General features: G+C 36.0%; 1 protein-coding gene across 1 annotated transcript; it reads right to left on the bottom strand.

The window, feature by feature from the left end:
- Positions 1-14,612: 14,612 nt before the first annotated feature.
- Positions 14,613-15,274, bottom strand: LOC141714892 (uncharacterized). Its single transcript, XM_074518388.1, has 2 exons — positions 15,059-15,274; positions 14,613-14,954 (listed from the first exon to the last, which is right to left on the bottom strand). The coding sequence occupies exons 1-2, from the start codon at positions 15,272-15,274 to the stop codon at positions 14,613-14,615; spliced, it is 558 nt and encodes a 185-aa protein (XP_074374489.1).
- Positions 15,275-16,216: the final 942 nt, after the last annotated feature.

Below are 16,216 nucleotides of genomic sequence, written 5' to 3'. Positions count from 1 at the left end.
CCAGCCTATCTCAAGGCAAGTGATTCAACTTGACCTTCGTATTTACTGCAAATTCATATATATCGATGCAATTATCCTGAGTCATTTTGACATACTTAAATCAAGCGTATCTTTTGTTTATCTTTGAGCTACATAGAGATGCCATGAACCCTCGAGTACGTATTGCAAGTAGTTCAAAAGTCTTTCATGATTGTTTAATGCCATGATAAAAAGAAGAATTGATATATTACTTGATGGATCACCTTGATTAACATGTTGATGTTTCCTAAGTATTAATATCTCATCCTGATACTTGAACCCCTATAGAACCTTACTTTGAATTCTGATAGTCAGATACTTACCAGCTTGATTCCTCATTGATTGATACCCTCTTTCTTATCCTAAAGCTTGACAATTCTGATATGTCCCGAGTTAAAGATCATTCTTCACACCTTAACACCCTTAGTATTCTTGAAGCTTACCTTCTTGATGATCCAGCACTTGAACCTTGATGAGAAACCATTGCTTTGAGCCCAAATTAGCATTACCCTTCATATTATCCATTAGTCTCACTAAATCCTCTTGTCCAATCCTTGATATTTGAAAACCATTCAATTACTTGAATAAAGAATAGTTTTGTGAATCATGGCTCTGATATTCAGTACCTTGTTTCCCGTGTTTCGAGCTGATCTATAATCCCTTGATAAAAATGTTTACAGTCAAAAGAGATTTTGTCATAAACCGGCATCAGTTTTTAAATAATTAAAATGTGGGTTTTTAGTCCCAAAGGGGGATAAATGTTTTCTTGAATAATGGATCTGGACTGAGACGCGAGTCCTTTCCACACTTATATTAGGCTTAAAAGTTGCCTAGGGATTCCCAATAATGTTTTAGAACCCAGCGAGGTTCGGGATTACTTAGCGGCTGATCACCGGCTGTAATCCGTAGCGTCATAAAATGATTTTGATTAAGACATGATTTTTTAAAATTGTTTTGATGCAAGCAAAATAATGCCATCTCACATAGTTTTTATCTCTCGTTACCTTTGGTTATGTCTTTCCATTATCATTCTTAAAGGTATATCTCAATTTATGTTCTGTGTCGTACTGTTAGCACTTGTTGAGCATTTGGCTCACTTCTTGCTTTACCCTTATATTACAGCTAGCAGCTATGGTTAGATTCAAGCAGACTGCCCGTAAGACCTGTGATGCTGATGCTTATGTTCGAGCTCAGGTAGAATAAGTAATAATAGTTGTGTGAGGACTCGGTATCTGTAATCAGATGTAATAGTTGGTAGTGTTGGGCTGTTCCAAACCCTGAAACTGCAAGATCTTGGATTTTAGTTGTGAATTCTTCATTAAAATGATGTAATAGCTATATTTATTTTGTTATTTAAGTTGGGGGTGTGACAATATATATATACTTATATATATATATATTGATATAGTTTTCAAAACTATTAATCGAATAAGGTTTATTCGATAACTTTATTTTTATTAATGAATATTACTTTGAATATTCATTCGAGGACTTATGACTCGGTTTATTTTATTTAATGAATATTAGTTAAATATTCATTCGAGGACTTATGACTCCGTTTATTTTAATTAATGAATATTAGTTGAATATTTATTCAAGGACTTATGACTCCGTTTATTTACTAATTAATATTCTTTATTTTATTAAAGAATAATGTTTCGATAATCAAACTTATTTTCGATTATTCAAATAAAGATCGTACTTTCGTATAAGTATCTCTTTGGTTATTTATTATTCATTTCAAGTATAAGTTTTAAAACTTTTACTTCAATTATTTTTATAAGGATTATCCTTATGGGAATATTATTTAAATAATAATATTCAGATATTTTCTAATATATCGGGACTGATTTATTTCATTAAATCAGCTTTACTCCAAACATTCTTAAAAATGTTTTCGAGTCTTCAAAATAATTTTAAAAGTTAGAGCGGATCCCAAAACTCGTTTTCAGATTTAAGATCTTCCTTTCGAAGGAGACTTGAATATTCGCTTAAAAATCTTGGGGATCCGGCTCTGTGGTGTATTTTATATTCGCAACGAGGTTGCTGTTTTGAGAAAACAATTTGATTACTTGCCCAACGTTCAGGAAGTAAGTCCATCTAATTGAGTCGGCATAAGCGACAGGCCGGGGTACGGTCTATGAAGGTGTAAGAGGCTGGGTGACAGTCCATCCACGCGTGAGTGGCCGGGTAACGGTCTAGCGCGAGGTCCTAATGCGTCCAGGGTGATGACCGGCGAGGAATTCATCCATCTACAGTAGAAAAGGTTACTTATTGGTATCTGTGCCTGATCAGCAAGATATCGGGTTTATGCCAAAATTCTTTTCCTTTCCAAAAATTTATTGGATGTTACAAACTCTGTTCATACTTTACATGAAAGAGGTCTCCAGGAAATGTATAAGAGATATATATGTGGATATATATCGGGACTTAATGAAGTATCTCTTAACTTCATTTCATTCAATAATATTTCAAAGATTTAATCTATTCAAGTCTTAACTTGTGGTCTCATCTATGGGATGACCTTTTGAAACCTATAATACTTTGAACAGTGGTAGTTCAAGTAGCTTTATAAAATGGTATAAGTATAAAGAAGTAATTGGTAACTTCATCTTCCTTTAAGCTTATATCCAGTAAGTACCTACCTTACACTTGATAAAGGATTCTAGTAAGTTATCCATTTAGATACTTGCGAGCTGTAATGCTCACTCTTGCTTTATTTCTTCATCACACAACAACAGTTAGGAAAGATGGCCAGACTCAAGCAGACCCAGCGCAAGCGCGTGGGAAGCGTCCCGCATCTTCCCGTTGATGTTGTAGCTGTTATAACTGCAGAGGTAGATCTATTGGTAGATCAGGCATTCTACTTTTGGGAACCAAATATTGTATAATTATAACTTGTGGCAGATAATGGCAATTAACTGTAAACTTATCAAGTAATCATTTTGGGTTGTAATAACTTTTAAATTGTGGATTCAAGAACTTGTACTTATTTCAATTTCATCTCTGAGACTATAACGGGTTGTGGTGTGTGTTAGTGTGGGGTCACAACATGAGGTTATTTATTATTAATTAAGTTAAGTGATATTGTGGAAAGAAAGACCGTGACGACCCGGATCCCCGACCCCGGATCGGGGGGTGTTACACTTTGGCTTAGCCATTAAACCCTCATACTCTGAAATCGGTATCCTTCTTTGATTTGACCTAACTTCCTCTGTTCCTTCATAAAGTATCTCTATCTTCTCCTAGATCTGTTGAGTAGTGTCACAGTTGACAATGTTATTGTACATTACATTATCAAGTGAGTCAATCAAGATTAACTGCAAGCCACTATCTAGGGAGACTATTTTTCTCAGGCTCAATGTATCTGAAGGATCTTTAGGAGCATAATAAGCTGGAATGACCATGTCGTCATCTGTAGATTCCTCAACTCTTACCATAGGAGTGAAGGGCCCATTCTTGAGAATCTGAAAGTATAACGGATTGGCCATCCTGATAAACAACAACATCTTATTCTTCCATATAGTGTAGTTAGTCTTATCAAAAGTAGGGATTTTGATGCTACTGATTTTCTGTGCATTCATTCTTCCAATATTTTGAATCTGTTTACTTTCAGATTTTGCTCTGATACAACTTGTTAGGTAATAAATTACACACAAGGGGGTGAATGTGTTTTTGTGTTTTTCTGCTTTTCTTGAAGTGTTTATGGTGATGAACAAAGTAAATTAAAACCTTGTAGTGAAATGTGTTAGAACTGAATTTAAATAGGTAAGAACAGTGAACACATAACTTTCAAAACTCACTTAATTTTATATTAAAATTAAGAATGTCTTACTACAAAATTTGTAGGCTCTTTATTGATAAAAAGCTTAGCTTCTTCCTTGAGAGAATACAAGATTTATTGTCTAAATTAGTTACATTTAAAACAAAGCATCCAGTGTTTACTTTATAGAAGAATAAACACTGGTTATTACACAGTATGCAATAGCATGTACTAAACCCTATTTTGGATAACCAAATCTTTCTATTTTTGGCTTAGTGTATCTTTGCTAGTTTTGCACGCCTGTGACTTTACTTTGCCAGTTAATCTTGGCCTTTGATCTTGTACTCTTCAAGCTGCTTTTGTAGGCTTGTCAATCCAACTGATTGGATTGTTTGTTGATTGATAATCTTGGATATTGAACTGATATGCACTTTGTACTTTGAGTTTTACCTCGAGATTTCCAGTTTGATCAATAGAGAATTTGACATCTCAATAAGTATATTGGCTTATCAAGATCTCTAATAACTCTATAGTTGTTTGACTTATCGAGGTCTCTGAGTTCTCTATAAGAGAATTTAGCTTGTCGAGATCTCTCATCTTCATGTCTTCACTTTTGCTTATCGATGTCTCTGAGTTCTCCAATAATAAATAGAGTTATCGATATCTCAGAGATCTCTAGTGATATTTAGACTTATCGATATCTCAGAGATCTCTAATGATATTTTGACTTGTCGATATCTCAGAGTTATCTAGTAAAGAAATGACTTGTCGATATCTCCAATCTCCATGTCTTCAATTTGGCTTGTCGATATCTATGAGTTCTCTAGTAGCTTTCTTGACTTCTCGATAAGTCATTCTGGAGTTCTCGAATGACTTCTACTATAACACTTAATCTGTGAGTTGTAGGGATCTTGAATTAGAATATTTTTCCCAAAAAGATTTATTCAACTCCAAGCTTCTTCATAATTCTTCTGAGGCATGATCTTCTTGATCTCCTTCTAGATAGAATTCTTAGGCTTGATATTGTTTACAGAAAAAGACTCCAGTCTGTCCTTGAACATTTTTACATACTTAAGTGGTACAATACAAAATGCAAACTTAGGTTACAATACAACATACTTAGGGTTGTCAATTTGACTTAGTCTTGTTATTGTAAAGGTATATCTTGCACAACATTTATTTTTGGTGATAAGTGTATATATAATGTGGAGATCTTGTTTTTGATCTTTGATTCTAGTAATATTTGTTTCTTAGTTTATCTTGTTTTGTTTTTTTGTTTGTATTTGGGTTCGGGTATGGCATTGACTCCGGGATACGTCTATATTAATGTATAGTATATGCACGGTAGAAGATTTAAGCAGATAGATAACCTTAGAATTCGGTATCTGGATAGCCCTGATTGTTTAGGTGCCTTATTTTCAAACCTTTCCTCTTCTTCTTCCAATAGTAGTTCTTTAGAAATTCCTCCTCGAGAAGAGCAACCAGTCCAAGTTTTAGCCGAGACCTTAGTTTTGGGTCCCGGGGGTACTTTGTCCAACGCAGATGTGTGGCGACCTCCAAACTCGGGTCAGAAGTTTGGGGTCCACAACACATACACAATATATAAACCTGTATATGAAATATTATTTGTAACGACCCTGCTCTACATAACCACGGATCGCAACAGATTAAAGTATGAAAACAAGCCACAACCTTAACTTTTATTACAACGTACCAAATCCCAACTAATTTAACTTACAACTGATAATAAAATTATTCTTACAATCTGACTATCTCTCTACCGCATGAACCTTCAGCTAGCTCGATCCAACTCAACTGGAACCTAAGCCCGCACTTTGGACTGAGGAACTTCACTATCATCCATATTCTTTTCAACTGTAAATTATATAAAAGAATCGCAAGGGTGAGCTAACTAGCTCAGCAAGTCATAATAGTAATGACTGAGGATTAAGCAATGTTCAAATAGAATGATTCAGAAGAATCAAGTTTATTGTTAAACAATCATTAGAATTGGATATTCATTTTTAATTTTTAAAATCAAGGGTTAGGCTGCTGATCAGTCACGCACTAACCCCGAGCAAAGCACACAACACTGCTCTAATTACTGGATCCAAGGCACACATTGGCCTATAATCGACCACGAATCTGGTCTGACCACGAATCTGGTCCTTATTTAGAAAACTATCCAATTCTAAAACAATTCAGTATGACAAACAATATACTTCAATAAAACAAAATCATAATCAATGATGATCAAACACTTGAATAAAAATGTGAAGAAATTCATAGATATTATAAGGGTATATCAGGGTATGTATAAGAAACGGTTTTCAGTTTGTACAAGGGTCAGGTATTAGACCAGTAATGATTTTTCAGGGTATGGTCCTTTGATGTTATAAAGAATGATTGGAGTATAAAAGTTTCTGTGTTTTCATACAATTCTCTTCCAGTGATTGGTGTTTGGTAGTTATACATTTGGGGAGTAGTATCATATTTGTATGGTTTGGTGTCTGAGGATCAGCAAAGGACGGTTTACAAAGAATAAGGCTTATGGCTCAAGATCAAGAAAATCAGGATTCAAGGTTAAATAGTTTAAAGCACTTGCAATATCAAACATGAGTTATTTTGAATAATAGTGACATGTTATGAAACAGTTCGAAAACATGGTTAATATATCTTGAAGAAAAGTTCAGAAATACTTGCCTTACAGGGCTTTATAACTATTACTGATCAACTCTGAGCCGACTCTGTCGCTCAGGCTTTAACGTCCAACCACTAGATCCAATTGGATTCGACTTCGACACTAAGGCTTTTCTGTTGAAACTCTACTGAGCTCGTTGACTGACCACTAGGTTATCTTTTAGTCCATCGTCCACTTTCAGGTTCCCGACTATAACCTACAGGGTCGAAAATACCCTATGTTAGACGTCTAGGTATGCTTGACATATCCTCGATACCAATTTTACCCAACGATATTCAAACATGACTCGTAATTATGCATATTACAATAACACACGCAAGAAGTAGGGTTCATAATCTTGAAAATCGGTTCGATGTTCGTTTTCGGAAAATACATATACTCTTTATTTTACGAAATCAGGGTTATCGAATTGGCAAAATATTTCATCACATCGTACAACCAAGTTTCGTATAAAACACACACATATATATATAGTCTCTCGACATCCCGATATTCATCGGATACGTTCCCGTATTTATGTAATTCAGTTTCCCGGAAATCGGGCAGCGTCTCCTTTGTTTATCGGACTACCCGTCGAAACATCAATCGACGTCAATTCAATAATAACAATCCAATTTAAAACACGACAACCAATCATAACTCGCAAATTCCAATCACCGATATAATATAGTTATTAATTATTACTATTCGCATGTTTATATTTTTATTCGTAAGACTCAGAAATGATTTATCACTGTCCACCGTCGGCTCATCGCCGACGGTGGAAAAAATTTGCGGGTACCGAATGATTCGGATTTCCATCGCGAATTTTCACCGATTGATTTTTATAATTCCATGAAATTTATTTTACATCACGAAATGATTATCAACTAAATTCTGCAGATTTAATGAAGTAACACTATCAGTAACAAGCCAACCAAAGTAACAGACTACACTACGCACCCACGCGCACCAACAATACCAAACGAGCACAGAACAGAACATGCCGGAAAAGAAAGTCGAACAACAGCAACAATAACACAGTATACTGAACCAACAACAATTTATACCACACATATATAGGCATATGTATACACATACGTGTATATGCAATCAAACGGAAAAAGATCAGCCGAACCGACCAAGTCTCGCCGGTATTAAACAGCGGCTCACCGGAGACAGAAATCAGGAAACCACAACGAGTCGAAACAGGGAAATGGAGATGAAGCCGAAAGAGTCAGCAAATGGGAGAGAGAGATTGAGCCCCCCCTTCTTGCCAACTTTCAATCCCCTGCCCTGTTCACGCTCATTTGTTTTTGTTTATATACTATATATTTCTTTATTTATTATTTGCAAAACTGAAGATTTGAGAGACTAACACGTGAATGGTAATGGCACAGAAATTTGACACGTATACTCCTTGCCCCCGAATAGCCTAATTGTTGTTCCGCATTACGAAATTCAACGAGCATACTTACGATTGAGTAAACCCCTAATAATTACCAAAATAGTTTTAAAATATCCTAAATAATTCAAGGTTATTAAAAATAAATTTTTCGTAATTTTCGAAGTATATTTGAAACGTAACTCATATCTGCATTTAACAACTAATGATCCGAGCTGCACTTAAAAATAATTTCAGAAAATCACGGAAAGAGTCTTAAAATGTTAGAAATATCCCGAAGTTTATAAAAACGTAATTTTCAAAATTTTAGCACAATTTTCGAAGTGCACTTTATACCCGCTTTTTAACAATTAAAAGAAACAACGCGCGGGTGAAATTAATCCCGAAAATTTCCAAAATAATTTTAAAATTCTCAGAATATTATAAACTTAGAAAAATATAAATTTTGTGATTTTTGAGAAATTCTGGAATTAAATACGGATTTTACGAGTAAAAGAAATCATAAAACCATTTAAAGATAAATAATCAATAAAATATTAATTTCTCAATTTTATAAAATCCTAAAAATAATTATTGTAATTATAAAATCATAAAAACAATTTTAGAGACACTTTAAATATTTATACAAATAAATTTGCATTAAATCCACTTTAAAAGTGAAACAATTCAATACAATTCCTTAATTAATCACGCGAACGACCCGGTACATCATAAATCACACCTAGATAATAATCAAAGAACACATAGTGGTTAAAACCAATACACATATTTTATTTAATAATTTCCATAATAATCACATATTTAAATAATTCAAAAAATACACGGGTCGTTATATCCTTCCCCCCTTAAAAAGATTTTGTCCTCAGAATCTGGTCTAGTTACACAAGTGAGGATATTTGTCAAGCATATCTGACTCTAGTTTCAAATTAGACTCTTCTACTCAAGGATTTCGAACGCACTTGCTATAGATATACACTCATTTCCAATGACTCGCCTTTAACGATCAAGAGTTTGGATTGATCACTATATGCAAAACAAACTTGGACAAGAGCCCCATTGGCTACTGATCAATCACTTAATTCAAATCAGATACTTATCGTTTTTAACTTTAACAGGCCAAATACACTATATGTACACACTGTTGCGACGGTAACATCAACTCATGAACAACTTTATCTATATTTATCAATACCTCGAATGGTTCACTAATTTTAGGACTTAACCTGTCTCTTCTACTTAGACTTATCTAGTCTCTTTCAAGATGAAACTTGTACTAACACTACTGGTCCTATTTCTATACTCATATTCTCTCTCGATATAATTTCGCCTTCTTCCTCTGTCTACTCCGAGCTGCTTCAATCAATATCATTACGCTCTTGTTGTGCCGATTTAACTTAGAATTTGACAACTTTCTTTCTCCTACTTTATTTTAATAGAAATGGGGACCTACACTTGCATTCACATGTAGCTTGGTAAAGTGGCATTCCAAAGCTGACATCGCTGATAAATGATCATTCCAGTATTTCCTTAAAACTCAACCTCTCAACATATCTTACATTTCCTGAATCACTTCCGTCCTCTGACTCTCCGTTTAAAGGTGATAGGCGGTGCTCGTTTTCAACTTGGTTTCCAAACACTTAAACATTTCTTACTCTTTTTCATCAGTTAAGGCTGAAAAGTAATCTTATATATTCACGTATTATCACCTTTAAGTATTTGAACTTCAGATTCCACTCTTTCCAATTCATTTATTAGCTCCTCGGTGGTCTTAATTACATCCACTCTTTTTTGTCTGCATAAGGCATCTGTTACCATACGGCTTTTCTTAGGTGGTTGTTAATGGTTTAATTCAGAATCTTTTGTTAACCTTAGTCAAAATTTCATTCTTGAAAACTCAACAGTTGCTTTCCTTCTGATCTTTGGAGAAAAAAAAAGATCCTTGGGCATTCCACGCAGACTTTCTTATTCCTTGAGTAGCTGAGGATGTTATCAATAAATACAGTTTGCTTATTTAAGTACTCCTTATACACCATGATCCTTGATTCCTTATAATCACATGATACACTTGTTATTGCACATAATATCACCAGAGCTTTCAATGCCCTTAACTCACTTTAATCGTAATCTCTGATATGTTCTTAGGTCGGATCTTAAGTTAATCTCCGAGATATAACTTACTTCTTGAATTAGGTCTCGTAAGTAATCAATTCTTTATAGGGTCTCATTTCTTCTTATTCGTTATTTTGTTAACTCCCGATAATCAGTACATACTCTTATACTTTCATTCCTTTTTCTCCCTTGACATCACTGGTACACTTCATGATTCACTTCTTGTAGAATCACTTCCTGGGTCTGCCTTATCTACTAGGCCTCTAATATTTCGCCTTAACCTTTTGACATGTCCACACTTCCTAATCCATCTTGAAATTTCCTTCTTATACCTGGTTATAACTATTTTTCTTTAAATTTCCGTATATCTTGGCATTTCTTTAGTGAATTAAATACTTTATATTATGAATTCCCTGTGGGATCTCATTTCTTAATCCTTCAACTTATAGCATCCAAGTGCTGGAAGAAAATCTGGGGGTATCGTGATCGTTCTCCTGGGCGCATAAATTTCCTCTTATTAACTGTTAACATCGTGATCCATTATCCTCCCTTGACATCTCCTTATATTCTCTTAACAACTCTGACTAAAAGGTCATACTACTCATCCTTGTTTCCTTGTGATTAAAAGGTCAGCACCTTTGACTAAAAGGTTAGCAAATGGGAGAGAGAGATCGAGCCCCCCACCTCTTGCCCACTTTCAATCCCCTGCCTTGTTCACGCTCATTTGTTTTTGTTTATATACTATATATTTCTTATTTATTATTTGAAAAACTGAAGATTTGAGAGACTAACACGTCTATGGTAATGGCATAGAAATTTGACACGTATACTCCCTACCCCCGAATAGCCTAATTGTTGTTCCGCATTACGAAATTCAACGAGCATACTTACGATTGAGTAAACCCCTAATAATTACCGAAATAGTTTTAAAATATCCTAAATAATTCAAGGTTATTAAAAATAAATTTTTCGTAATTTTCGAAGTATATTTGAAACGTAACTCATATCCGCATTTAACAATTAATGATCCGAGCTGCACTTAAAATAATTTCAGAAATTCACGAAAACAGTCTTAAAATGTTAGAAATATCCCGAAGTTTATAAAAAAGTAATTTTCAAAATTTTAGAATAATTTTTGAAGTGCACTTTATACCCGCTTTTTAACAATTAAACGAAACAACGCGCGGGTGAAATTAATCCTGAAAATTTCCAAAATTAATTTTAAAATTTTCAGAATATTATAAACTTAGAAAAATATGAATTTTGTGATTTTTGAGAAACTCTGGAATTAAATACGGATTTTACGAGTAAAAGAAATCAGAAAATTATTTAAAGATAAATAATCAATAAAATATTGATATCTCAATTTTATAAAATCCTAAAAATAATTATTGTAATTATAAAATCATAAAATCAATTTTAGAGACACTTTAAATATTTATAAATATTTATACAAATAAATTTGCATTAAATCCACTTTTAAAAGTGAAACAATTCAATACAATTCCTTAATTAATCACGCGAACAACCTGGTACATCATAAATCACACCTAGATATTAATCAAACAACACATAGCGGTCAAAACCAATACAGATAATTTATTTAATAATTTCCATAATAATCACATATTTAAATAATTCAAAAATACACGGGTCGTTATAAGATGGGTCCTGGGAGGATGTGGACCATTACTTTGTCCAATGTAGGAGAGATCCCAAGCCCCTGGATTTCTATTACCGAGATTTGTCCGAGGTTTACGGGGGCCCTAGGGGTTTAGATGGGAGGGAGCCATATGATGAGGCGGCCATGGATAGGCAATTTTTTAATGCCCCGGGGACCAGGTATGAGTGTGGCCCCGTTCACAGAGACATTGGGGAAAGGTATACAGATGCCGAGGTTGGTAGCGCGCTTCGGAATACGTTCAATCTTGGGGAAGAATTTGAATGGAGGTGGTCGGAGCCCTACGAGAGAGTTTACCATAGGCCGGTGGGGATTATGTCGGGATACCCTTGGATAATCTCCGGAGCATGAGATTAGGTTTACACCAGTTTACCAAGTCCCTTTGCCGAGACGTGTATGAAATACCCTTCACTCAGTTGGCCCCGAACACTGTGAAGTGTATTAGTTGGTTCTTGGCTCGTTGCCATGCCAAAGATTACTTGCCCACCTTTAGACTCTTCCACCATCTCCTTAAGATTAAGAAATCTATTAGCCGACCGATATATGAATTTCTGTTCCGAATTGAGGACTGTGGGTTCCCGTCTGATAATATGGTTTTCCTGTTAGCATGCTAACCTCTCTCAAGGGTAGGCACTGGGAGTTTATATTTGTCCGGGGTGGGGATTTGGAGTTTATGCCAATCCATAAGTTTAATTTAAAAACAGGTAAATTTCCAGTCCAGTGGAAATTCAGAGCATAGTGGACCCGAGACACTTTTAACGATAACGTAGATATGCATGTTGTTGGATGTAAGTCCCTTAGCTTTTTCTTTGGTTTTCATTATTTTCGTCTTCTTCAATCCGAGACTAATGTTTAAATTATTGAAATTTTAGGTATTTCGACGTTGATCCCGTATCCAAGCAACATGTCTACACAGTTGAAGGACTTGGCTGCTAGGTGTAGGAGGATTGGGAGTTTGAACAGTCTAGATACCGGGAAGAAGAAGGTTGGAGAGGGTGAGGATGGTGGAGCTGGTGCCAGGGCTGGGAAGACCGCGCCAACACGTCCGGGGAGGACCATAATCATGATAAATGAACCCCGGGCTGAGGCTGCGAAGGAGAAAGAGAAGGAGAAAGATAAGGCTCCTAGAAAGAGGAAGAATGTTCCCTTGGGGTCCGGGGAGGAAGATGTTGATGGTTCGGGGAGCCGGGCCCCTAAGAAAGCTGCTACGGAGTTGGCTCTAGATACTCCAGAGACACTTAAGGCCTCTTGGCTAGTCTCACTCCGGAGACTCATGGGAAGGAGTTGTTTGACAATTATGCTACAACTGCTGAGATGAGGCAGTTTCGGAGGGTGCCCCTCGAGGACTTTCTTGTTTCCTTACAGGAGGATGTCATTGTTGTAAGTCTTTGCCTTATCTTTTGTACTTGTCTTTTTCCGTGTTTATACTTTTGATTTTTTACACGTAATTTTTGGCAGGCTAATTCCCGGATTGCTGGTTTGGTGGCCTCGTCCGGACTTTAAAAGTAAAATCTGATGTTGGGGAGGTTCCCAAGACCGAAGCGGAGAATTTGGCCCAGGAGGTGAAGGAGTTGAAAGAGGCCAATGTGAGGAAGGCTGAAGCTCACAAGAAGCTTTTGGACGAGATCAGGGAGAGGGAGGATCGTGTTGAGGCTTCATTTTGGGAGATGAGGGATGAGAATCAAAAGCTGAGGGAGGATTTGGTTGCGAGGCCAACTGTAGATGAAGTCTTAGCTAACTTCAGGGGAGCTCCAGCATACTTTGAGGAGTTGAATGAAAAAGCTTTAGAGAAGATCCAAATATGCTGGAGGGTGGCTTCCCGATATCTTGTGGACTGTCCTGTGGGAAACCATAGATGTCTTCCTTGAGAAGTACATTGAGGAAGAGACTCGGTTAGAGATTAAAGCCAACGCCATATTGGCCAGAGAGTTCGGAGCTGGACCATCTACTACTGGTCCTCTTGCACTCAAATCTCCCTTAGCGTTGCAGCCGCCGCTTCCTCAGGATGACCCGGACCAACCTCCTTCTTCTCCCCCCGAGCCAGCAGAAGAAAATTGATTTTTTTGGGCCTTGGGCCTTGTAATTCGACTTTATTGTTTTAAGCAATTCTTAACTAAGCCGTTTGGTTGTTTATTTAGTTTGAATGTACTTTGATTTTACCCAGGGTTGGTTTCCTCGTGTTAGTTTATTCCATGCTTTGTTTGTTTGCATTATATTGCTTTTCTCTTTCATTGCATCATTGTAATTGCAAAATTTTCGACTTTAAATTTTTTTATCAAGTCTTGTGACTTACTTTTTGACCCCGAGCTGGGTAATTTTGATTTTAGGAAATTTTTCTAAGTACACATGGGTTGTGCCTTATGTCTACCCCAGTCTGGGATAATAATTTCAATTTTAAGAAATTTTTCTAAGTACACATTGGTTGTGTTTTTTCTTGACCCCGGGTTGGGGTAAAATTTTGTTTTTAGAAATATCTTAAGTGCACATAGGTTGTGACTTATCGTTGACCCCGGGTTGGGGTGAAAATTTCAAACTTTATAAGTTCTATAGGTACACAATGGTTGTGCCTTATATTGGCCCCGGGTTGGGGTAAAACTTTCAATTTTCAGAAATTTTTTTAAGTAACAAATTTATCTAAGTCATGCATTTTGGTGTGCATATGATGGCGATAATAAAACGATATAATAAAACTGTTCTAAGCTATGGGATGATCAAAATAAAGCTTTTCATTCAAATTGAAATAAGGAAGAGATTACATTCTGGGGGTGAATGGAAACAAATTTTAAATCATTTGATTGGGAGATAAAGATATCATAGTTCTAATATAGAAATGATCCTCGAATGTGCACCTTTCAATCATTGATAGAATTTCCTTAACCGTGCCCCATGCCAGGTGTTCGGGACCTCGGTATCATTGAGATAACATAGCTTTTATGTCTCGGGCCGTAACACCTCTTTAATTTTTAAGGCCCTTCCCAGTTGGGCTGAAGTTTGCCTTGATTTGTTGGGTCTGAAGCTTCGGTATCTCGGAGTACCAAATCCCCCACTCCATATTCCCTGATTTTGGCTTTTTTTGCAAAATAGAGCTTCGTTTTTTCCTTGTAGCTTTCCATCTTTTCCATGCCCAGTCTCTTAATTCATCAAAGAGCTCCATGTTGGTTTTAAGACCTTCAATATTTGAGACTTCGTCGAAATTGACAACTCTGTGGGAGGGTGATCCGGTTTCGACTAGGAGCCACTCCTCGGTGCCATAAGCAAGTTTAAAAGGAGTCTCTCTGGTTCCTGCCTGGGGGTGGTCCTGTAAGACCATAAGACTTTCGGGAGCTCATCTGGCCAGGTCTTCTTGGATTCCTCCAATATTTTCTTTAGACCCCGGAGTATGGTCCTGTTGATGACCTCTACCTGTTCGTTTCCGTAGGGGTGGGCCACAGATTCTCTTTTATGTTTGATGCCGAGCTCTTTCAGATATGCTTCAAAATCTGATCCAACAAACTGTATTCCGTTATCTGAGATCAAGACCACCGAGATTCCGAACCTCATCACAATTGAATCCATGAATTTGATGCAATTCTGTTGATTGATGGTTCGCATGGATTTAGCCTCCACCCACTTAGTCATGTTGTAAGAACCCAAATTTTTGATGTCAGTAAAAGACCTTTAGGAATAGTAACCTTGCCGTTTATTAAAAACTTTTGCGACCACACCATATACGAGTGTTTAATTTAAGTTTCTGAGTTCATATTGTGGTTATACGTACTAAATGAGTATATGCAAGAATCGTGAGTTTTCGAAGGAAACCAATAGTCCAAATGATATTATTTTACGAGCCATTGAGGAATAAGAGAATTATACTACGACCCAGAAAATCTTGAGAATTATAATTTCATAACTCATAACCAAGTACGAGCACTGGAAATGGTAATGATTTACGATTAGCGGAATTCTTTGACGTAGCATTTACTGGAATTGATTTAAACGTACGTGAACGAAATGTAGGATGACAAAATCAAGTGATAACCTAGGAAATTAAGTATTTTATAAATTTATTTAACAAGTAATAAATTGGGAAGCTTGTTACAAAAATTAATAAATAACAAAGTTTGATAAACATAAATTCAAGGAGCTTATCATGCAAGCTTTGATAAATGAGACACCTAGTTAAGGCTATCATTTGAAAATGAGATGCATCTTGTCCTACACACTTTCTAAAGTCACAAAAGCCTATTTCCACCATATTTCCAAGATGTAAGCAAGGCATTTTCTCTCTCTCTCCAAAAACCCAATGCTGATTTCCAAGAATACCATGGGAAGAAAAATTCATATCTCATGATCTATTCATTCAAAAGTCACAAAATTTTAACCAAAACTTTCTCATACCATATACAAGTTACGTTCAAAATTGCATGGCCATTGAATTAGTATAGCATAGTCAAATCCTTGCTCAAAATTGGTGGTGAATAGTAACTCCGAAAATCACCCACTTATTTTCTTGATTTTTCATGAAAGTTTAAGGCTCCTAAAGCTAGACCAAGGCTTCATCAAGGATCTTAGGACTTTATT

This window comes from Apium graveolens, chromosome 3 (assembly GCF_009905375.1).
Source record: "Apium graveolens cultivar Ventura chromosome 3, ASM990537v1, whole genome shotgun sequence".
In the NCBI taxonomy this organism is placed as follows: Eukaryota; Viridiplantae; Streptophyta; class Magnoliopsida; order Apiales; family Apiaceae; genus Apium; species Apium graveolens.
The sequence above is the reverse complement of the archived record's forward strand: the minus strand, read 5'-3'. Positions and strand labels throughout refer to the sequence as shown.

Excerpts from the sequence above, each read along its gene's own strand:
- LOC141714892 (XM_074518388.1), bottom strand. The coding sequence starts at position 15,274 with ATGACTAAGTGGGTGGAGGCTAAATCCATGCGAACCATCAATCAACAG. Across the intron at positions 14,955-15,058 it reads ACCCCTACGGAAACGAACAG|GACCACCCCCAGGCAGGAAC; the intron begins GTAGAGGTCATC and ends ATGGTCTTACAG.